Here is a 23,612-nt window from a genome sequence, read left to right on the forward strand (position 1 = left end):
AACGATTTGCTCCAACATATGCTCCTGGCATGATGTGCCACCCTCAACAGAGGTCCAGAGACTTGGGTCCAAGGCCTGCAACTGGCAGAACCTGGGGCTAAATATGGGCTTTTCTCCTCATAGACTAGCCGCCTCGAGCATTTCACTGTCATAACACTAAGCTGACCATCACAGGCTGTAAGGATACCACAAAACATCATTCCTAGTCACGAGAATTTGCCTAAGAAAAGAGACGTTGGCATTTAACGAAGGTCCATGGCAGTTTAACTGAAAACTCCAGAAGCCTCCTTCACTGACACGACCCACAACCTCCATTTTATTGTACAGACGCTGAATGCACGTGCTAAGGTGTGAGTGACACTGAGTCCTTGGGTGAATGCTTGGTAAACTTGTTTGAAAGCATCTTCTCCATGGGAACTGAATCCAGACACAGGGACATGATGAAGCATTAGAGCCCATGGACTGAAAGGGCCCCTGGGTAGCATTTCCTTCTAACCCTCTTTGTGCTCTGCATATAAACAATGGGCTGAGCCTTGGACAGGACAAAGGGGACCACGTAGTGGGATGAGGACCCTAGTGCCTCTCAGCCTGGGGTAGGTGTCTTCTGCTGTAAACCCTTGCCCCTGGTACAGTGACTGTAAGGACAAACTGTCTCCCATGGATGTCCAAAACCAGTCTTGTGTCCTCATCTGTCATGGAGGGTGACTTTGGGGGGGTTTTAACTGCTACCCACACGCTCAGAGTGGTGTAATTTTCAAAAACACATGGTCAGGTGCCTGTTTGGGATGGTTCTGTCATGTCTAGCTAAATGAGAAGCAACTTTCCTTAGGAACATCTGTGGACCAGGCCTCAAGATTGTGCACGTGTTGGGCAATGAGAAGGGCAGCGGGGGGAGCAGTGGAAACTAAGGGCAGTTTTGTCGTCATCTGCGGAGGGATGAGGCTTGGCAGTAAGCCGAGCTCGAGCTCAAGCTCCAGAGGAGCCTCCCAAGCTCAGCTGAGACGCTGCCCTTCAACCACACAACAGGGGGAAGGAACACGATCCTTCAACACTAGAGGCGCTCCCGCCCTGCTTGGCACTGCTCTACTCCTAGTTTGGGACAACCTGAAGTGGCAATGAAACACACTCCTTATTTGGGCCCATGGGAGAAGATCCTAGCAACCCACAGGAGCAGTTGGAAGATACCAAGTAGGGAGGAGATGGCGGGGGGAGGGGGAGGAAAGCAGGGTGCTACCCACCAAAGGCTGGGCCACCATACCTCGGAGGTATGGTCACCCAGCCGCCCAGATGACCAGGGCTGGCTCAGTAATACCCAGGCTCAAACTAACTGGAGACTGGTCTTTGAGCAAATCAGAGAGGATTGCAACAGGCCTCCTCTATCTCTGGGAGTGGAGTGGCTATGGGGTCTTGGTTTCTCATCTCTTCTAGGGAGAGGCTGGCAGGTGACACAATGTGCCTGTCAGCATAAGGGAGACTTGTCTAGGAATGTGAACCACACCTTTGTACACTTCGTGCAAAGGGAAGCTGGGGCCCCCCTGCTGCCCCTCCCCTCCTCTACCCTCCGCCAGCACTCCCCGTCCAGCCTGGCTTCCCGTCAGCTCTGTGACATCGCATGACAAATAAAGAGGACGGTGATGTCAGTGCCCAGTTGCCTTGCTACGAGGCTCTAGAACTTCTCGGACTGTATTTATAGAGCCTCTTCCCTGGACGAAGGCACTTTAGACTCGCTAGGACGTCTACACCAGTCTTGGGTAGGAAATGCTCCTGATAGTGTAGCGCCATGGCCAGTGAGTGTGTCAAAGAGCACTCTGAAATCCAGGTGGCCTCGTTGGTCAGCGAAGAGCCAGCGAGCAAGCCCCTATCTCATCCTTCACCTGATCCCAAGGTGGATTCAGGACAGGGTTTGGACGGGTATGGTGACCAAGCCCTGAGCCAAGATCCCGGCTCCCAAGAGAGCCAGCCACCGGAAGAACCGAGCCAGCCACCAGAAGAACCGAGCCAGCCACCAGAAGAACCGAGCCAGCCACCAGAAGAACCGAGCCAGCCACCAGAAGAACCGAGCCGGCCGGTGACCAGCGAGGAAGGCACTGAGAACCTTCTCGGGCTCTCCTTCCCCAGAAAGCTTTGGGCAATAGTGGAGGATGACACCTTCAGGTCTGTGTGCTGGGGTGGCGAAGGAGACATCATGGTCATCGAGGCTGACCTTTTCCAGAGAGAGGTCCTTGGCCGGAGGGGCGCAGAGAGGATTTTTGAAACTGACAGCCTGAAGAATTTCATTCGCCAGCTGAACCTCTATGGATTCAGCAAGATCCGCCCGAAAGATGCATCAGCTTACTCTCGGGGGAAGAAGAGAATGATGGTAAAGTAGAAAGTACTCCTGTCACCCACTGTCCCTGTTTCTTGAATGCCTTCCTAGCGCCCCCAGATGAATCCCACTGCAAGGGCTCATTTCCAAGGATCACTGGTCTAGTGTGGTAGATCACCTATGGAAAGATGAACATTCAGCATTTCATGTTAAGTGACAACCCTTTAGAGATAATCTGAAGGCAAGAAAAAAAGGGCTGAGAGGCCAGTTACTGTCATGCATGTGTTTGACCCCCTTGACCTATGAATTTTCTTTAGTGAGGTCATGCAGGAAGGGCAGCCACACTGGCCGGGAACTTGAAAATGATTTCCTCCATTACAAACCAAGTCCATTAGGATTCTGGGTGGGGGTGGTGGGCGGAGCAAGGCACCCTTTACCCCAGGAAGGCTAAAACTTTTCCTTTTGTTTCAGATCTACCGCAACTCCAATTTCCAGAAAGACAAGCCAGGGCTCCTGGAAAACATCCGTAAAAAAGGAGAAGCAAGAAGCTCTGCTCAGCGTGGGACCTGCATACCAACGCCACTGAAGAACCCGGCTGCTGGGCGAGAGAGCCGCGCATCATCTGCCAAGAAAAAGAAGCTGGTCCCTACCAGACGCTCCCCACGCTTCCACCATGAGGTCAAGGCAGAGCACGAGCTGCCCCAGAGGGAAGCCCTGGACGACCAGGGGCCCAGAGGCACACAGCCCTTCATGCCCTCTGGGGTGTGGGCGATGAGCAGTGTCTCTCAACAACCCCTGGAAAACCAGCTCCCGCAGGAGCCAAGCGGCCCTGATGGGGAGGGCACTTCTGAAGATAGCACACCTTCCTCCCAAGCTACTGCCGGAATGGAAGGCGAGGGGGAAGTGCCCGGAAGCCCCCAGGGTTACCCTGACTATTGTTCAGTCATGTCTTTGTACAACACTTGTTATTCCATCCTGCTGGCCGCCCTCTCAGCCATGTCCCCAAGGGAGCCCCCGGAGGATGGTGAAGGTGAAGGTGAAGGCCAAGGCGAGGGCGAGGAGGATGACAATGAGGAGGAGGTGCAGGAGGGCTCCTCAGATTACAAATGTGCACTCTGTGAGCAGTTCAAGGACAACACAGGTCCTTGAACTCAGCCCACGCACCAATGATAAAAGTCAACATTTTCTAATGTTGAACCTACTTTTGGTCTTGACAGAGGAAAACAAAACTCTGAAGGGGTAAATAAATGATCTAAAGAAGAGTCGCGAGTCCTGTTCTTTGTAAGCTCCCGTGCTACTCTTGCACAATGTGGTGGCTGGTGCTGCTTAGGTCCCCCTAACCCCTTTCCTTTGGAAGCAGCAGCTGTTCCACGCCCCCAGCGGAGGACCTGGCTGGGCAATGGTGAGTGTGAGCTCAGCAAGATCTGGTCCCTGAATGGCCTGCTGGTCAGAAGACAGAAGAGCCTGGCTCCTGACCTGGGAATCACCTCACACAACTCAGGTATCTCAACGCAGGAGATTCCTTCCTGACAGGGCAACCCCACCCCAGAGTTGCCAGGAAGTCTCCCAACACACAGTGGGCCTCTCTGCAGGCCTAAAATCAGGCTCCCATCTGGGAGGGGATGGACGGTACTATATCCTGCCTCACAAGAGTCAGGCCATGCCAGTCTCCATGAGGGTGGGGGGAGCCCCTGGTCCCCACAGATAACTACCACTAGAGACTGTGCTACAAAGTCAACAAAAGATTGCTACAAAAGACAGCACACATGTCTCTACAAAAGTCGACCTGACTCAATCACAGCAGTAGTTAGGATCCTCTGCTTGGGAAGGAAGTAGCTGCATGACATCCATGCAGAACCCAGGGACACTTTTCCCACAGCGTGAGAATGACAAGAGGGAACAGATGGCTTGCTCCAAGTCCAATGTTCTCTTCACCTGGGATGCACTGGGCCATGAACTGCTGGTCATTTCTCTAGCAGGATTCAGTGCCAGGTCCCAGACTTCCCACCATGCCCCTGGGTGCTCTTCATACACCCCAGAGCTCTGACTCAAAGAAAGAGCCGGGAAAACCCACAAGGGCGCCCCAAGCACTAAACAGTTACCATCTGGACATTTATTTGCACAATCTAGAAAGTAGCTGGACCAAAGTTAGGGGCAATGCCAAGACATTTCCTGGTGGCCTTGCCTGTCCCCTGAAGGTCAAGGGACCACACATGATCTCAACGAGCCCAAGGAGGCACTGCCCAGGGAAAGTCCGCCTTCCCCGTTCCCTTCTTGTGAGCATAGCAATCTGTGTCCACGAGCAGCGCTGGGGGCTGTGGCGATTCACACTTAACCCGATTCTCTTGGGTCTGTTTCATGATTTACTGGGTGTCTCAACAACTTTCCTCTCTGGAGCCCACAGTGGTCACACCTTGTATGCCACGGGGATCAGATGTTCCGGGATGTCCACCTCAAACACATCCTTCCCCCCTTTCTGGGGTACAGGCTCCAGTAACCACCTGGGGTTTGAAACCACTGTCAAATACTTCTGCCGCAGGTTGGTAAGAACAGCTTGATTTTCCAGTTCCACAACCTCGTCGGGAGCTAAGTTTTCCGGGTACTGCAACGTTTCTCCGATGTCCACGAGCCCTGTGCCCAAAGAGAAAACACACAGAAGGCTTTCCCTTCCATAATCCAAGGCCTGCCGTGTGATGACAGGGTGACTGAAAGGCACACTGCTGGAGCCCAAAATATCACTAAAAAGACTAAAGGCAAGTTGAGTCTTTCTCACTCAACACTGGTGACCTGCCACACTCTGTTCATGAAATCCAGGGTGACATGAATAGGAAAGAGCCCTGTCCTCACTGAGGATGCACAAGGGATGGGTGGGCCCCATAAGACTGCTGAGGTGGCAGTTACATATCAGAAGGGCACCGTGCCTGCAGGGGTAACCACTGCCAACGGGACGCCTCAGCAGGTCACCAGGTGGCAGGTGCCAACGCGGGACCTGGACAGCTGAGAGGTTGGGCACGCGCCCAGGGAACATCACGGGTGTGGCAGGCACATGAAGCCGGGCAGGCAGCCTCACTCTAGAGGCCACTCAACTGGAACGGCATGCAGTGCTGTCCCTTCTGGACTTGGAGGCATGCACTCAGTGGCCACGTGCCACAGACAGACACCTCTCAGATCACAAATAGCAACTGCAGCCCAGAGGAGAGAGGTGATTTACCAAGGTTGTGTGCAGCCAGGCCCACAGGCCCCCAGGCCAGTGCCTCTTGCAGCCCCTCCAAAGGTGTGCTGCTCAGGGAAACCGCAGCAAACATGCCCACCAGTTCAAGGGAAAACAGAACAGAAGCCATGAACCTCAGAGCACCATCCGGGGGGCAAATCTGGAGCTCTCTGCACCCTGGTTGGCACGCCCCCACTTACCAGCTATCACTCCTCGGCCAAACTTCTCCCCTTCCCAGAGTAAGGCCTGGATCTGCCCAGGGCTCATCTGCAGCCTCTCCACCAGCAGCTCCCTCCAGGAGCTGTCTTCCCAGTCCCTCTGAGCAATGTGGATGGCAATGGTGCAGTTCTGGTGGCTCTTCAGCAGGGGATGCCACCGCGTTTCCAGGGTCTTGACTCCATTCAAGACAAAACCGGCATAAGGCTGCCGGAAGGACAGGCAGGAAAACTTCATCTTCTTCCCTTTGGGCTCACAGCCAGCAAAGTCTTCCTTCCCCCGGGCCCTGAAACCGCACTGACCTTGAGGGCTCGCTGCTGCTTCTACCTGTCACCGCACAGTCACTGAGGCCCTGCTCCACCATGGGCTCAAGGCAGGGTGCTGGGGTTCGGAGGATTCCGTTCCATCCTGTGGAGTCTTTGGCGAGCACGTGGAGTAGGATGTCAACAGCTAGAGAAAGGCACAGGCAGGGCAGTGTGTGGTCAGTAGCATGACCGGAGTCACCATGTCCTAGGTGAAAACAGAGGAGGGAGGCCCCCTTTGGCCTACTCGGGGCTTCACCCTGAGTGGGCTGCCTTTGGCACAGAGGAACAGGCCTGGATCTCTCTCCTCCTGCCTGCCCACATCACCCCAACACCACTCTCCGCACCTGGCCACGCCACCACAAGCGTTGCCGTCCCTCAGTGTCTGGCTCCCACCACTGCAGGCTGCTGCGCACGATTCCTGGGTGTCCAACATTTATCGATTCCTATGTCAGAACTCCCTGTGATGTCAAGTGGCCTGTCAGTATCTATTCCAGACCCACTCGGGTGTCATGCTCCTCAATCCCCATCCCCCACCCACCTGAGCCAAGACAAAGGAATCCTGAGAATAAGAACAATTTACCCAGTGTGCATACTCCTTCCGTGTGCCCGGCCCTGGACTGCTCAGGATCCTTAGAAGACTGAATTTAATCCTCAAATGACCCAGCAGGCCCAGTAGCAATTGCTAGCCCCCCTCTATGGCTGAGAGAAGGAGGAGCTGATAGATGAAGCAACTGCCCACAGTGGAACAGACTGACCTCAGGCACTCCCTGACGAGGCCCTCACCTTTTCATTCATGTACCTCAGGAGACGACGGACCCCTTCCACAGGAAGCCTGTGCTATGCTCAGTGAGAAGCCCAGGCCCTCATCACGGCAGCCACCAGGGCTTGACGGCAGAACCTCAGCTCACTCTCTGAAGGTCATGCAGCCTCGGTTTCCTTGGGGCTGTGAGGGCAGGCCAGGTGCTGGGAGCACTCAGCCATTCCCTGGCACCTAGTAGGACAGTCCCAAATGGTGGCTACTCTCGGTAGCGGCAGCAACATCAAGCCTGGGGTCCTGTCCTCTGGCAACTCTGCCCTTTACCCATGAGCTGCCCCCTCCACTCTGCCTAGTGCCTCCCTGTACCCTCTTCAAGCCCATCCACTTCACCCCAAGTATCTCCTATGGTTTTAGGGAAATACGCCCATCCTCCCAAGACAAGGCCCCATCAGGACAAAAGAAGCCTGGCACTCATTCCTCCACCAACCCACAGCCTCCCTTTCTGTGCCAGATCTTCTGCCTGCCTCCTCTTTCTAGGGCTGGGCTTCCCCTAACAAACCATCCCTTCTCTACCTCACTCCAGGGCCTGGGCCCTGCCTCTGTGCTCTCATTCAGGAAAAATACTCCCCCCTGACACAAAGGACTCCTCTGCACACAGAGCTGTGCCCGCACATGCTGCATCAGGTGAAGGATGTTCCTCTAGCTTCTGTCTCCCTCCGCGACAACTCTGCACAGCAGAGACCTCAGCAAAGCTCTCTACGTCTCCCTCCTCACCTCACTGAACTCAAGCCCTCACTACATGAACCCTCCCCTTTGGGTTCCTGGTATCCCACAGGCACTGAATACGGGTTTGGCTAGTTCTGTCTTCATCTCACATGACTCTCAGCAGCCCAGGTCTGGCTGACCATCCCCTTTCCAACTCCTTCCCAGGCTTCCAGAGTGCTTGCTGGCCTCTCTACTACTTGGCCCACTGGCCAAACTTTCTTAGCCTCAACCTTTCCTGGGTCAGGCCAACAGACTGAGGACCCAACCCCTGCACACCAAATCCACCTCCCTTCCACATCTCTAGGTGGGGTCACCACCTATACCATATCCCTGCCCCAGACCTAGAGCTCTCCTTCTTCCCTCTCTTTCCCTCATCCACCACCTATGTCACATGGCCATATCTCCAAAGCCTATCCCCAATCTCATGCCATGCCATGGTCGGTCTACATGGCCACCATCCCAGTCCAATCTCCTACCACCTGCTGGCTTCTCAAGCAGTATCCTCATCACTGCTCAGCATGTGGCACTGCTCTCTGGCATCCAAGCTGGAGTCAGAGAGACCCCAATTCAGGGGCAAACACATCATGGCATTCCTCTGCTGAATCCTTCCAAGGGTTCCTGCCCAACCAGGGCAGAATAGACACTTCTCACCAGGCCCACAAGCTCCCTCCTGATCTGGTTCCTTGCCCCTGCCATCAGACCTCTTTTTCCCCTTTATCCACCTCCCTGCTGCTGCACAGGCCTGTCTTCCATCCCAGGGCCAGTTCCTACCCCAGGGCCTTTGTTGGGTCCTCAGGGTTTCCCTGTGTCCCCTTAGAAACCCTATCTTGAAGGGCTCTACCCCCAGCACCTCACACCACAACCATAAATATAAAGATGGATGTTTTACAAATGGAATCCAGTAAAATTCAACTGACTAGGGTGGCCCACATCCAGTATAGATGGTGTCCTTACAAAACTGGGGAATTTAGAGGTGTGCATACACAGAGGGAAAACACCATGAGAAGATGAAGGCAGAGATTGGGGTGATGCTTCCTCAAGTCAAGGAACACCGAAGATGGCCAACCGACAGCCAGAAGCTGGGAGAGGGATAGAGCAGATTCTCCAAGGGCCCACAGAAGACACAGAGCCCCCTGACACTTTGGTTTCACATTCCAGCCTCCAGAAATGTGTGGGCATATCTTCCTGTTCCTTAAGTCACCCAATTTGTGGCACTTTCTTATGGCTATCTTGGCAAAATAATAGATAGGTGTGAGGTGTTCCCCACCCATACATCTCCACATAGTAGGGCCAGACCTTTCCATTCAATAGCACTTCAAGCACATTCTTCCTCTCTGTACCTCTTGATCTGCGTCACTATTCGTCCTCTGGATGGCATCCCACTCTCGGTGGTCCCATCATTTACACAACCATGCATTGCTCTACTGATGGATACTTAGAAACTGCTTCCCACTTTCTGCCACTAGAATTGATATTCTTTGTCACAAACTGGTTGGCATACACATCAAAGATGCTGAAATATGCCAGCAAGTGGCCTTCCACAAAGACTCGCCCAACCAGTGGTGCCACTGTCCCACACACAGCCCACAGCATCATTATCCTGCTGATGGGTGACAAAGGATCCCCCATCCTCATGACTTATGAAGAAGGCAGAATGCCTCTCACCAGGCCTCGCCATTTCTATCTCCTCTACTGAGATACGTGACCAGAGTGAAGGTCTGCCTAGTTCCCGCCACTCAGCTTCTGGGCTGACAGCTTCCTCATGGACACCACAAAACCACAACTCTGAAACATGACCTGCGTGGGTGGACTCCCTAGTGACAACTAAAGGCAATCAGGGGGTTGAGCCCCCTCCTGCCTGGGGCTGTAGAGGGTCCCTGCCTGGGGCTTGAGGGGAAAGCCCCATTCTGCTTGTCTCAGCTTCTTCACCTGCACAAGGACAGGAGGTAAGGAGGACAGGTGAAGGATAAGACAGCAATGCTGTATGGTGGCACCAGAAGGCTTTCTACTCAGTGAGCACCAATGACCAGGACTATCTGGGAGGGCATGTTTCAAAGGGAACACACATGTGCACCTCACCAGAGCTTGGGTCTGCTACCGATGATGCCCATGACAGTGGGGCTAGTCCCGTCTGGGTCAAGGATCACATGATGTATCAGTTAGGAGGGTGGGAAGTCAGTTCGGGAAAGGAGCCCTGCTCTTAGGCCAGGACCCAGGATCCAAGAGCAGAAAACTGGCACCTCTCCTCACATGGTCTCAGGGCAAAGGTTTGGAGGCCCCAGATCACATCACCCTCACTTTAATTCTGGGCAGACCACACAGGGCACAGCGACCCAGTGCACAGAGCTGAACATCTCATCGCCTGGGGTCTCAGGGAGTCCACAGCTCAAGGTAAGGTGGGGCAGGTGTGAGTGGAGCACCACACTAGCTGTGTGCTGGCAGAAGCACATCACAAACACGCACTTGGCCAAAGAAAGGGCGTGAAGCCTGTCGGAGTAGGGGCTGACAAGGGCTCCACTGCATGGGTTTTGAGTCCCACTTCCAGGGAAACCCCAGTCCAGAGGCACCTTAGGAGAAGCGAGGAGCACACAGGCGCCCGCAGGCGTGATCCTGGCTCTCTTAGATCGCGGGCAGTCTCAGGACTCTGGACTCACTGGCACTGGTCCAACTCCGACCTGCGACCATCGGACCGGACAGTCCACCGCGGCCCAGGAGAGGCCACCAGCCCTGGGAAGGGCTCCGCCGGCTGGTGAGGAGATGATGAGGCCCAGGAGAGCGCTGGGCCGGTGTTGGGGCTGCGCTGCTGCCGCCTCTGGGACACCTTAGGTTGTGGACAGGGGCTCGCAGGCATTAACGCTGGCGCCTTAGCCCAGCCCCCAAAGTCCCTTCGAGCAGGAGCACAGGCAGGCACGCACCCACGCATGCAAGCACGCCCACACGTGATTACGTACACCTCACGTAGGTTCGCGGCTTGTTTGTACCCAGCCAATCAGGCCGACGGCCTGTAGCCACGTGCCACGGATAGGGAGCCACGCAAGTACGTAATCACGCACTCATGACAGCACGCACTTCCTCCCCAAGCGGCAAGGAGAAAATGCTGTTGGACTCCCTAGGCCCTGACACCCTGGCCCATCCCACCAGTCCCGTGACCAGGAAGAGGGAGTAGAGTTAGACAAGGACCCATGGGAGTAAAAGGAAAGATTGGAATGAGACCAGCCTCAGAGAACGTTAGGGACGGTGCTGCGGGGAGGGTTGGAGCTTAGAGAGGAGAAAGGCCAGCCATGACAGAGTGCTAAGGTAGGAGTTTTGGGCGGGTTGAGTATGGAGGTAGGAAGGGGGGACATTGCTGAGGTATAAGCTGGGGGCGCGGGGGGGGGGGCTGCCAGGGTAGCTTTTGAGCTAGGCTTCTTGGAGTGAGGCAGGAGTTGGGGCGGGGCTTTGAGGAATGAGAATGAGTTGGGGCGTGGCGGGAGGAGTGACGTAGGCGTTGGAGGCATGTCAGTGGGAGGAGCTGGGCGGGGCTGCGGGTGGAGCTGTTCTGGGCTGTGAGGAGTGAGATAGGGGCTGTGGGGGGGTTTGTCCAGAAGAGCTCTGTGGGGCTTAGGTAGGAGTTGGGGTGAGTGACATAGGCTCTGGGGTCCTGACAGCAAGGAGTGAGATAGGAGCTCTGGGTGGGCTTGTCCAGAGGAGCTTGGCGGGACTGCAAGGAGTGAGGTAGGAGTTGGGGCGGGGCTGCAAGAATGAGGTGGTATTTGGGAGCGGGGCTTTCAGGAGTGAGGGAGGAGTTGCGGGCCTGTTCGCGGGAGGAGATGGGTGGCCTGGGGTTGGAGGTGTGCTGGGCCCAGAGGAGTGGGGTGGGTGTTTCGGGCAGGCTTGCAAGGAGGAGCTTCCCGAGGCTGCAAGCACTAGAAGTTTGGGGCAGGGCTGTGAGGAGTGAGGTAGGAGTTGGTGGCTGGCCTGCAAGGAATGAGAAAGTTAGGGGCGGGGCTTAGCGTGACGTAAGTGTTGGGGGCGTGTTAGTGGGGGAGTTGGGAGGGGCTGCGGGTGGAGTTGGGCTTGGCTGTGAGGAGTGAGAGTTCTGGGCGGGGTTGGGGAAACCAGTAGCCGAGTCCGGGGCTGCAAGGAGGTAGGAGTTGGGGCGGGCCTTTGAGGAATACGTAGGTGTTGGGGGCGTGGCTGCAAGGAGTGAGGTGAGTTTGGGGCTGCAGGTGGAGCCAGGAGGGCCCGCCGGTGGAGCAGGGTGTGCGGGTGAGTAGGGGTGGGGACCGGGTGTGGGAGAAGCTAGATGGGACCGTGAGTTGTAGGGCGGGAGTTGGCAGCGGGGCTGCAGGGAGTGAAGTAGGTGTTGGAGGCAGGTCTGCGGGTAGAGTTGGGCGGGGCTACGTGGAATGAGAGAGGAATTGGGAGCGGTGGTGCCAAGGAGTGAGGTGGAGTTGAGGATGGAGCTCTGGACTAAGGTAGAAGTTGGGGCGGGGCTGTGAGTAATGAAATAGAGTGGGAGCTCATCTGTGGGAGGAGCTGGGTGGAGCTCAAGGAGTTATGCACTGTTTGGGAGCTGGCCTCTGTAGGAGGTGGCTGGGCGGGGCTGAGTGCTGAGTTCCTGTTGGGACTGGGCTGAGGGAGAAGTGTTGGAGCGGGCCTGGGTGCATACCTGTAATCACAGTGGCTCTGGAGGCTGAGTTGGGAGGATCGCGACTTCATAGCCAGCAACAGCTAGGGGCTATGCAACTCAGTGAGTCTCTGTCTCTAAAAATACAAAATTTGGCTGGGAATGTGGCTCAGTGATTGAGTGCCCCTGACTTCAGTCCCTGGTACCAAAAAAAAAGAAAAATGTGGAGCTGGGTAGGGCTATTATTACTCAGGTAGGAATTGGGGTGGGGCTGAGTTTTAATGTGTCATGGGGGTCTGGCCACAAATGGAAAGGTAGGAGTAGTTGTGGGCTAGGTTCAGGGGCAGGAGTTGGAACTTGGGAGCAGGGCAGGGCTGTGAGTTCCTATGCAGGAGTTGTGGGTGGGGTTGAGAAACCCAAGCAGAGTGGGGTGGATTTATGGAAGGACTAGGGAAGGGCTTATGAGTGGTAAGATTTCAGATGAGGAGCATGGCTATGAGAGGAGCTGGGCACAGGTGTGAGAGCTGGGTTAGGAATTGGGGGGGAAAGTGTGGGAAGAGGTGGGTGGGTCTATGAGCCCTTACTGGAGCAGGATGGGGGGCAGCTTTGTGGGAGGGGCAAGGGAAGAGCACAGAGTTTTATGGGAAAGAGTTGTGGTTGTCTTTTTTTTTTTTTTGGTATTAGGGATTGAACCCAGGGGCACTCTATCGCTGAGCCACAAGCCCAACCCCTCCCCAGCCCCCCCCCCTACTTTTAATATTTTATATGGAGACAGGTTCTCACTGAGTTGCTTAGGGCTTCACTAGGTTTCTGAGCCTGATGAACTCGCCATCCTGCCTCAGGATCCCAAGCCACTGGAATTACAGGTGAATGCCACCTGACCTGTCTCTGAGGTTGTCTTTATAGGAAAGAGCTGGGGCAGAAGTAAGTATGCAAGATCAGGGTGACTTGTGAGAAAGGTGAGCTAGGAGCTAGCACAGAACTGGGGGGGGGGGAGGGCGGAAGTGGGGGCAGATGTGGCTGAGGAGACGCTGATTATAGCGAATAGGCAGAGCTGTGGCTAAGAATTGGGGAAGTTGCTGAATGCTCAATCCTCTGGAAGGAGCTGGTGCAGAGATGCAGGCAGATCTTTGGAGAGAGCTGGGGAAAGACCTAGTGCTGCACCAGGGAAGGGGGACCTGTGGTCAAGTTCGGGGAGGAGCCCACAGAGCTGTGGGAGGAGCTGCCAGATGCACAGGGCAGAACTGAGGAGGAAGCTTAGGGTTTCTGTGCTGCACTCTTAGTCAAGAGGGGAAAACGGCCAAACCAGGGTCCTCATGGACCTAACCGAACCCTGAGTGTGTACTTTAGGGTGCACTCCAGAGGAATAGCAACTGGGAGAAGGGAGACGCCTGCCTGTGTCCACAGAGTTCAGGGCTGAGGCTTGCACCACAGGGATGAACCCCCCCACAGCTTTCCTTTCCCCTAGATGCATTGTTGGTTCCTGCCAGTGAGGCAGGGAATAACCATCTTTTGTTTTGAAGGGAGCTGAATAGCACCACCCTATGTGCTGCTGCCCCTCAGACCTAAGTTGCCAAAACCACATCCCAACTTTGTGCCAACCTGGCTTTTCGTCTTTCACACCACAACCTTCCCTCAGGATCACCATGCTTCCTTACACTGTCCTGCCCAGTGACTGGAGAGCCAAGATCTAGGTCCCTGCCTCTACCTTACATGTAAGAAGATAGATTCCTCTTCCTTTGTTCCCTTTGCTACTTGCTGAGGTCAGGCCACATTCTCTGGTGTCTGTGCTATTCCCTGATTTTCCTGACTGGCCTGGAGTCCTATGTTGCGTCTTTTCTGTTGGTCCTCCACACAGTACCCTTCATTGTCTACCTTGCAAATCAGTCCCCTACTGAAAACCTGCCAAGCCTTCTCCTGTTGGGGTGCAGGCGCCTCAAGTTTCAGCCTGAGCTCTCTTCCCTCTTCTGGACTAACACTGGCCAGAGTCAAAGTGTGCTTTGGGGTACCTAGTCCCTGACCCAACCTGTTCCACAGGACTCCTTGCTTTGAAGCTATGGTTCGTACAGAATTGAATGCCCATCCCCTCTTATCCTGACAACCTATCCTCCAAAGCACAACTTTCAATTCACCTTCACTGTTTCACAATCAAGTGTCCTATTTCTGGTAGCCTTCCTTCTGGTAGACCCATGCTCCAAGCATTAGGTCCTTGTAACCCAGAGCTGCAATTGCTCTCCCGGAGTCTGTGGCCACAGCAGCATCTCTAAAGTTCCTGGAAGGCAAGGCTGCTTTTACTCCTTTCTGTAAGCTGCGTGCCGGGCATAGTAGCCGCTTAGTAAACATCGGATGGACAGAGGAGTGCTCTCTCCCAGTGAGAGGTACTTACACTTTTCCTGGAGAAGCTCAAGAAAACAGGAAAGCTGGAGGCAAAGTGAGTGGGAGAGGGTACCTTGTTCACATGAGGGAGGCCTCAGAGCTCAAGGAGCCTTAAAGTTCATATGGGACTCCCACCTAGGTTGGTGTCCCCTCCAGGTCTCTTTCCTCCACAAATCGTTTCAGCCCCTGCCCAGCACCACGGCATCTCCTCAGAGCTGTTTGGAATCTAAGTGAGGGTCCCAAGAATGTGTGCCGTTCCTGTTCTTAGGCCCTGTTGTTTGATGAGCTGGAACTTGCCTAAGGAGCTGTATTCTCATAGCACATGGCTGCTAGTGGGGGACTCCATGGGGACATAATGTAAGCGCTCCTGTTTCTGACTCTTTGGGCTGTTCCTTGCTCTCGTGTATGCTGAGAAGTGGGGTGCAGTTCACAGATTAATGCACCATCTCCCTGGGCATAAGAGTCCCCAGCAGAGGCCTGATCTCTTGTCTGATCAGGAGGTGAAGTCCCGGGGTAGCCGCTGCAAGTCCAGCTCTCTGCTGCAGCAGTGGGGCATTGGAAGCATCGCCTCACTAGGTTTTGCGTGGGGGAGGTCTTTGACTGCCACAGAGAAAAGGACAAGGATGCTTTTCCATCTTGATTTTCTATACACATAACAAGTCAACGGCAGCCCTGGAAACGGTCTGATGTCTGACCTCCTGATCACATTCTCTTCACCAGCTGCTCCCTGTCTCCTTTCATGGACCATACCCTGGTGGGGACTCACTCCCACCTTCTCTGGCCCTCACGGGTCAGGTGTGCCCTCCCCTCCCCAGACCCATCTCACTTCCTCCTTCCACTGTGTTTTCCTTGCAGGGGCTCCAGAGCCTCCAGGCCAGCAGTAGCCTGCAGATATGTGGAACCCTTTGGGGTTCCTTCCTCTGCTCCTTCTCAAGCACCTTCTCCTTGTCTACTCCCCACTAACACTGAGCTTTGCTCAACTCCTGGGATCAGGATTGAGTCTCCTTCACAAGCTCTGCTTTCTTCTCCAGACCAAGCCTTCAGCACAGGAGCCTTTGAGGGCTATTCCAGATTCAAACTAAAACAGATGCAGATAGTAAAGAGCCAAGTATGACCTTTGTGTGTTTCTGTGAATTTATGGTGCCAAAGCATTATTAGCAGCTTTTAATTTAATCAGACAATTTTTTTTTTTAGTGTACTGGATATCTAACCCAGGGATGCTCTACCAGTGACCTTCATCCCCAGCCTTTTTTATTTGTCATTTTGAGATAAGGTCTCACTAACGCTGGCCTTGGACTTGTGATCCTCCTGCCTCAGCCTTCCAAGTAGCTTGGATTACAGACATGTAGCACTGTGCCAGGTCCTGACACACTTTATTCTTTACTCTCCTAATAGTTCAGTCTTTATGCAAACAAGCACTGAGTCATGTGCTGTGCCCTCCAAAGCTGGGGAGGGTTGGGATGTCATGCCATGGCCCAGTGACAAGTTCAGATTATTTGTTTAGATGATTGGGGGGTGATGCCAGAGGACAAGTTGTCAGCTCCTCTCCATGGTTACCAGGCTGGAATTGTGGGATCAGTGGGCTCTCTACGGAAGACCCATTCTGCTGACATGTGCCTCCACACTCACTGTGGCAACTTTGGAAAGTACAGAAACGTATGAGAATCAGAAGCAAAGAACGGTCCTGAGGTCATTTCTGAGAGGCAAGAACATTTATTTTTCTTGCTTTTTCTCCTATACAGTGTTTGGTTATTCAATTGAGCACATGCTGTGTTGCATTTTTCCTCCTACTTTTTTTTTATTATGGTAAGTGTTAGCCCATATTCTGAAAGGTTACTCAGGAAATTGACCCGATATGGCAGTAGCTCTGTAGCCCATTGTGAATTCCACCCCTGCATGTTCAAGACCTCACAGCAGTCAAATCCTCAGGGAATGGATCATCCCACTTTGGATCCAGCAACATACTCTGTCTAGATAGGTAAGCACAGCAGTTCTTCCTGAGGCCACCTTTCCCATGGAGCTTATTGAGACTCCAGATATGAGTGTCCCATGGGACACTGTGCGCAAGAGCCTTCTCTGGTTATTCCCATTTCCCTGCTGTTCAGTGACCCAGCACATAGCCATTGTTGCCTTCAGGCATGGCTCGGGGAACATCATAGCATCTACTTGCCATGGTACTGCAGCTTCCTTCCTGGGGACCTGGCCACCATGTTATTCAATGTGTTCCAGTTCTGGAAGCTGGACTAGGGCGGGAACTGAGCAGGCAAGGTGAGTGGTTTGTTGGCGAGGCTGCCCTCAGCCTCCTGCTCACTCATCCTTGCTCCCTTTGAGTGTCCACCTTGAGCTGTACCATGTTGGTTGTGATTTTGCTGTGCTCTAAGGGAGGCTGGCTTGTGCTGGTGGTCTCCATTGCTCTCAACTGTCGAGGATGTGCAGTCGTCAGCTCAGCTTCTGTGTGCTCAGTGTTGTTCAATGCTGTCCCAACCTCTATTCCCACTGCTGCTGCGGCTAAGAAAGAGGAGGAGGAGGAGAGGGTGGCAGGCTATTGGGCTTTTCCCTGGGAGCCTTGTTCTATACCAGGCTCCCTTGGGGTTGGCCTGTAGAGGCGCAACTGCCAAGCTTCTGAGTGATGATAGGGTCCTTTCTTCAGTACATCCCTGAACCTCTTGGTACAGGATGTGTCTTCTGAGCCCTCTGGGGCACATACTCCCCTGGGAAGTCTTCTGGCTTCACCTGATCTGTCCAGTTCCAGCAGACCCACTCTTTTCACCCTTGTCTCCCTTCTTTTATTTACTGTCTGCCATGGCCCTGCTAGCCTTTCAAGGCTGTTGTTCCTAGAACAGTGGTGTTTCCTGGTTTCTAGGATCCATCCCAGTAGTGAGTTTGCACCATCCTAAGGGCCTTGCCAGGGCTTTAGGTTATGTGTCTAATTAGGGAATACTTAGATCTGAGTTTTCAGAACCCCTGGTCAGGCACCCTTACTGTCCTATCCTCTAGGGACTCTGATTGCCCATAGGTGCAGGTGTGTGCTGTTCCTTCATCTATAGGTGTCTTCTTTGTCTCCCTTACCAGGCCCAGCAGCCTTGTCCGTGTTGTGCTATACTGTCCTAACTCTGCTCAGACATCTGGCAGCAGGTTGCTCCCATCCTGCTATTCTGAGCCCTCTCCTGGTTGTAATACTGCAGGCCCCACAGCCAGCTGGGATGGTTGGACACCCTCCCTGCCAGCCAGATACAGTGAGGACAGCTCCTAGGAAGGAGGTCAGCTGTGGGGAAAAAGATTCCTGAACTCCCTTGAGAGTGGCGTGAGGGGGGTGAGTCATACTGTAGGCTCACGAGTTTCAGAGGCATTTGGGGAGTCTGACATTTGGAATCTTCTGCTTGTCCCTGCTCCCCATGTTTGACAGGAAGGTCTGTGCATAATGCTTCTACTCTTGGCAAGACTGAGTTGCCTTGGTTGAACATCCAGCCATCTTTGGAGGCCAGCCTCCTTATCAAATGTGTTTTTGATATTCAACTTCTGCAGTTCACTGTGCCTGACATCGGAGCTACTTTATGACCCTAGAGGAGAAGCTTGTGTTTCTGCTTAGTTTGTAGGCATAGGTTAACTGCCCTCTGCCTTCCTTAATCCACAGGGAGTCATCCAACAATGTAATCGCCACTGATCATTTCCATTGTCTTGGCAGTTGCCTTCCCATGCATTACACGTGCCTAGGTGTCCTCACCTGCTAGAAGCTTTCTCTGCACAAGGTAGCCATCCCAGTAAAATTCTGACACCAAAGGTCTGGCACCTGGGCTGCCCCCTTATGCCTGGGTCTGTCTGCACACCCCCTACGTGCCTGTTGTGGGGTCTTCATCACCAGCTAGGCAGATACTGGGTGATCCTGCACCAAGACCCCAGATTACCACCTGCAGCAGTCCAGAACCAGCTGTGTCACATTGGTTCCAGGAAGCAGAGCATGCGAGGGAGCGAGCAGAGCCATATTTGTTGGGACTAACACCCACAGAAGGAAGCGCGGTTGGACAGCAGGTTGGGCCTGACTTGATAGTCCTGACCAATGTGACAGGGTGGTGTGGAGCCAGGATTCCCAGTTCAGAGGCCTGCATGGGGCATGGGTGTTCCTGTTGGGTCCTCCTGGTACCTGGCACACAGTAGGTCATGCAGTCCATACTGACTGTTTAGATGAATGAGCACCCACAGTGGATGCTCTGGAGGGCAGGTGTGGGTTGAGCAGCTCCAGAAAGGGCTCGGCTGCTATCTTCCCATAGGCAGAACCATGCCCTGCCCTGTGCTGCAGCAGGCTTCCTGGGAGGTGCTTTGGTCTCTGTTGCATCAGATAGCTCCGTGGGTGCTCATAGGGATGTGTCTGCAGGGCATTTGCTCACAGGGTATCTCCGGATATGTTAGCAGGGGTGTGAGCACAGCTGCTGTTACAGGGCAGTCTGCATACATGGCTTCATGACACAAGGCAGAGTGATGTCAGCAGTACTGTCCTAGCAGGGGCTCTCTGGAGGTATATACTCATCTCTGTGCTATCCCTAGGGCTGCTAGGGTCATCTTTAAGGCTTACCTTTGTATCCTGGAGTCTGAAGCTAGGCAGCATTAGTTAGATACTTCTTAAGAGGAAAGAATGGCTACCTCTGTGTTAGGGGCTGTTGCAGTAATTCATTTGCAGGTCAGCATGAGAAAGAAAGAAATAAGCAGAGCAAGCAAAGCAGCAGCAGAAAAAAAAAGTCCTTTATTGTGTACAAGACATCTTTTTATAGTATTGTGAACAAAGAAGGCAGTCTTCCAACATCAATGAATCAGGTCTTTCAGCTAATTAAACATAGCACACAGAAGTTTTACTTTCTAATCAGAAGTGACCTGCTTCTCATGGGTAATCTACTCTCGGCCTGGAGCATGCTGAGCTCTGCTCTTGCTAAGAACAGATAATAGAATTTTTTTCTCAGCGCCCTCCTAGCCCACTTGGCAGAACATCCCGTTTGCAGGCAAGTCCTCCCAAGGACAGCAGACACCTTGTTTTCAAGCATGTCCGCTGTTACCTATCTATACCTTGACAGAATATCCCGTTTGCAGGCAGACTCCATCAAGGGCAATAATAGTAACGCAGTCACATTTGATTCTCTACAGGGGCTGGGGAGGTCTCCCAGAGGAGCCGATATTCCAGCCGAGTGTCAGCCTCTCTCTTACTCTCTCACTCTTGCTCTCTCACACTCTGTCTCTCTCTTTTTACCTCAGGTTCCTCTACCACTGAGGTGTATCTCCAGACCTTTGCGTTAGTTTTTGAGACAGGGTCTCACTAAGTTGCCCTGGCCAGTCTCAAACTTGTGATCCTACCTCATTCTCTAAAGTACATGGAATTATAGCTGTGCCTGGCTTTAGCTACATCTTGAGTTAAGAGGATTTTGTTGAATGGGACCTGGGGAGGGCAACCTGAGAGGGTTAGATACAGCCCAGGGACTTAAAGAGGGTTTTTGGCTGGAGCAGACCCATTTGTAGAGTGAGGCTATAGGAGAGGAGGCCATGTAACTGGATGGGGCCCAACTTATAAGGTTGGGCAAAGGAGCGAGCTGTACGCTGATCATTGCAGATAGTGCCTTCACTTGGGTTTCACTGTGAGCAATTGTACTGGCAAGTTGTCGGTTTTCTTCCTAGGAAAATTAATTGATCATCTCATTTGGCCACTCAGCTGTCTGGCAAAATGTTGTGTGCCTCTGGTGGGCCAGGGGTATGTAGACAGCAGGGGTTCAGAGATGATGAGGTGCAGCCTCTGTGACTCAGGAGCAGCCTTCTATGATGACTAGGCTCATCCCTGCAGCGTGTTTCTATCCTCGCTGATCTGAACATGCGTCTCTTTACTCTGGAGAAAACTTGAGGTTACCCATTCTCTTGGCTTGTGATGAGGCTTCCAATTCTTTTTCCTGAATTTGCAGTGATATTTGGAGAGATGACATGAGATCTCTAATTCTGTACATTATTCCAGGGAGGGCAGGAGAAAGAAGGCTTGTGGGTCAGTTTTCCCCTTGTGATGCCCTGAGTTATGCAACAGGGTGGCTGCTGCTTATGGCCCAAATGAAGGAGTTGGTTTTGTTCAGGTTTTTCTTGCATGGCTGAGCTGGAGCCATGTCTAGGGCCAGGTGGGGTTTGGCAATGTGGGCCCTAACCCCCTGTCTCTGGACATGCTGTTCTGGAGGAGGAGAGTAGGGAGTGAAGACAATGATTAGGGAGGGTGGCCTTGGAATGTTGTAGCACCCATCAAGAATACTGCTTAGAAAAAGCTTTGGGAAGGAGATCCACATAGTGCATGAAAGGTCACTAGCTAGTGTTTGCCCCTGGTCATTGACAGCTCATCCTTTGCTGTGTGTGTGGGTTGCCGTGTGCATTGTAGGACATTGAGCAACATCCCTGTACTCTAATCACTAGATACCAATCATAGTTTCCCTTACCTTCATGTAACTACCAAAAAAATGCCTCCAGATATTACCAAATGTGCTTTGGGGAGCAAATTTTCCCCTTATTTGAAGATACCTTCATAAAGCATGATCTCAGATGAAAACAATCAAGAAATGAGGCTTGGAACAGTTTCCATTGATTGGTTCTCATTGCAAAGTAAGGTATGAAAGCCCCTGTTAAACTCTTGGTGCTCAGGCTTTGTGTATTAACAATTCCTTGGGGAACTTTAGCTTTCTAGCTCATCTTCTCTATTTGTTAGATTAATGGAATACAAACAGGTTAAATAACTTGAAAGGAGATGAATATTCTGTTTTACTCTTCTCAAATTATTACACTCCTGACAATAATTTTAACATTTGCCTTGTGTGCACTTTTGTTTATCATAATTATAAGCTTGATTAATAATTATAAGCTTGATTAATTGAGAAGTGTACCACTGTAAGTAGACTGCTTTGAAATATCTGTTTAGGAGTGCAGGTATAAACTTTCATAAATCTGTCGAGCCTCTGAAGTGTGCAGGGGTTGAAGTTATAACTGTGGTGTCTTTGGGTAATTTGACAGTTTTTTTGGGGGGGGTGGTACTGGCGATTGAACCCAGGGGTACTTGATCACTGAGCCACATCCCCAGCTCTATTTTGTATTTTATTTAGAGGCAAGGTCTCACTGAGTTGCTTAGTGCCTTGCTGTTGCTGAGATTGGCTTTGAACCCACAAACCTCCTGTCTCAGCCTCCAGAGCCACTGGGATTATAGGCATGTGCCACCATGCCTGACCAAATTGTCAGTTTTTTTTTTTTTTTTCCAAATTGTCAGTTTTGATCTCACAAATGGCCAACCGTTATTCTAACAGCATGCCATGTTGGATAGTTACAGGTCCCAGACTCAGCCCTACTTTTCTACTCTGGGTAATTCTCCTTGCTTTCTTGAGTGGTATAAGACATTATTGAAAGAAACTGCTACTAGTGTGAAATGTACTAATTGTAAATAGAAATTGTTAATGGGGGAATTTCCTATTTCTATGAAAGTTTTCCCAACCTTAGCACTCTCAAGAGACCAGATCTTTCTTTTTTGTGGGTTCTGTCCTGTGCATTATAGGATGTTTAGCAGCACTCCTTGTCTCTTCTCACTGGATAAAGGTGGCACTTTACGAAAATTATGAAAGCCCAAAATAGTATCAGACAATGCCAAGTGACTCCCTGGGGGCAAAATCATCCTCCATCAAGAAGCTTTTAGCCTAGTTCCTGAAACAGGCGAAGTTCTCCATCCTGAATGGCCTTGATAGGAAATTCCTTGATCCTTGGTCAGCTTCCTTGGGATGCTCCTGTTTCTGGAGATCCAGTTTATATTCAGGAGAAATGCTCTGGACTTTGGACCCCCAAGCTTCAGTGAGGGCTCCTTCTTCCTGAGTGCTTTCTGAAACCTGTGTGTAGTTGCTCCTTGTTATGGTTTGGATATGAGGTGTCCTTCAAAAGCTCACATATGAGACAGTGCAAGAAGGTTCAGAGAAGTGATTGGGTTGTAAGAGTCTTAACCCAATCGGTGATTTAATCCCCTGATAGAGATTAGCTGAGTGGTAAGTGGAGGCAGGTAGGGTGTGGCTAAAGGAGATGGGAGTTGGGGTGTGACTTTGGTTATATATTTGTACCTGGTGATTGGACTCTCTCTCTGCTTCCAGATTACCACATAAGCCACTTCTCTCTGCCACACTCTTCTGCCATGTCATTCCTGTCTCAACTAGAGCCCTAAGGAATGAGCCAGCTGTCTGTGGATTGAGACCTCTGAAACCCTGAGCCTTCAAATTAACTATTCCTCCTCTACAGTTGCACTAGTCAGGTCATTTAGTCACAGCAGTGAAAAAAGCTGACTATAACACTCCTTTTGTGCAAGGCTACCTCAGGTGATTTCTGATTTTTGAGTGTGTGTGTGTGTGTGTGTGTGTGTGTGTACCCTGTTAGCCTAACTTGACTAGCATCTCTCAGTACAAGGATCCTGCTCAATTCACCTTTGTACTGTAAGAGTCTACCTCTTCCAGAGATGTTGACTGATGATGGCAGTCATCAGAATTCTAACCACACCATGTTAGACTTGCCACATGAATAAGAGACTGTGACTGGAGTTTATTGTGTGCTATTTGGAGTAGGAATGGTAAGTATGTCAGTTACTCTTATTTGAGGTATGATTAGACGCTGTCCACTGAAAGCGTTATCTGTGAGGTACTATAAGGCCTCAGAAGAGGCCAAGATCTATCTCATAGGGAGATCAGGAAGCCTTCAGAGGGAACCTGGCTCTGAGCTGTGCACTGAAGAATGGGCAGTATTTTGAAGGTGGTGCTACAGCAGTTCATTCCTCAGAAGTCAGCTTTGGCCTGGGAGGACAGAAGATCAGAAGTATAAAAGAACGGTAATCAAGTGAAGGGAGTGGGAGCAAAAGTGTTTTCCACATCTCATCTATTTTGGTCCTTGAATCATAATGTTGAGATAAGTGCCATTACATCCATTTGACAGATGAGGAAACTGAAAGCTCAGTGGTCAAGGGACTTGGCTGAGCTCTCACAGTTGGCTGGCAGGGGGAACTGCTATTTAAACTCAGGATTGGCCAACCCAGTCTGTAGAGC

At 52.1% G+C, this 23,612-nt stretch overlaps 2 protein-coding genes across 4 annotated transcripts; one reads left to right on the top strand and one right to left on the bottom strand.

Moving 5' to 3' along the window:
* Nucleotides 1-1,780: 1,780 nt before the first annotated feature.
* On the top strand, nucleotides 1,781-3,454 carry Hsfx4 (heat shock transcription factor family, X-linked member 4). Its single transcript, XM_077106526.1, has 3 exons — nucleotides 1,781-1,980; nucleotides 2,062-2,359; nucleotides 2,777-3,454. Exons 1-3 carry the CDS (start codon nucleotides 1,781-1,783, stop codon nucleotides 3,452-3,454), a joined length of 1,176 nt encoding a protein of 391 aa, XP_076962641.1.
* A 961-nt stretch (nucleotides 3,455-4,415) lies between these two features.
* Nucleotides 4,416-10,486, bottom strand: Eola2 (endothelium and lymphocyte associated ASCH domain 2). 3 transcript variants are annotated; one of them, XM_077106636.1, is made up of 4 exons: nucleotides 10,214-10,486; nucleotides 6,382-6,495; nucleotides 5,717-6,182; nucleotides 4,416-4,936 (listed from the first exon to the last, which is right to left on the bottom strand). In XM_077106636.1, the coding sequence occupies exons 3-4, from the start codon at nucleotides 5,967-5,969 to the stop codon at nucleotides 4,713-4,715; spliced, it is 477 nt and encodes a 158-aa protein (XP_076962751.1). In that variant the 5' UTR covers nucleotides 5,970-6,182; nucleotides 6,382-6,495; nucleotides 10,214-10,486; the 3' UTR covers nucleotides 4,416-4,712. The 3 variants fall into 3 exon arrangements, with proteins under 3 accessions (XP_076962751.1, XP_076962750.1, XP_076962749.1); XM_077106635.1 differs by lacking the exon at nucleotides 6,382-6,495; XM_077106634.1 differs by lacking the exon at nucleotides 6,382-6,495 and having other exon boundaries at nucleotides 10,127-10,486.
* Nucleotides 10,487-23,612: the final 13,126 nt, after the last annotated feature.

Source organism: Callospermophilus lateralis, chromosome X (assembly GCF_048772815.1).
Source record: "Callospermophilus lateralis isolate mCalLat2 chromosome X, mCalLat2.hap1, whole genome shotgun sequence".
Taxonomy (NCBI): domain Eukaryota; kingdom Metazoa; phylum Chordata; class Mammalia; order Rodentia; family Sciuridae; genus Callospermophilus; species Callospermophilus lateralis.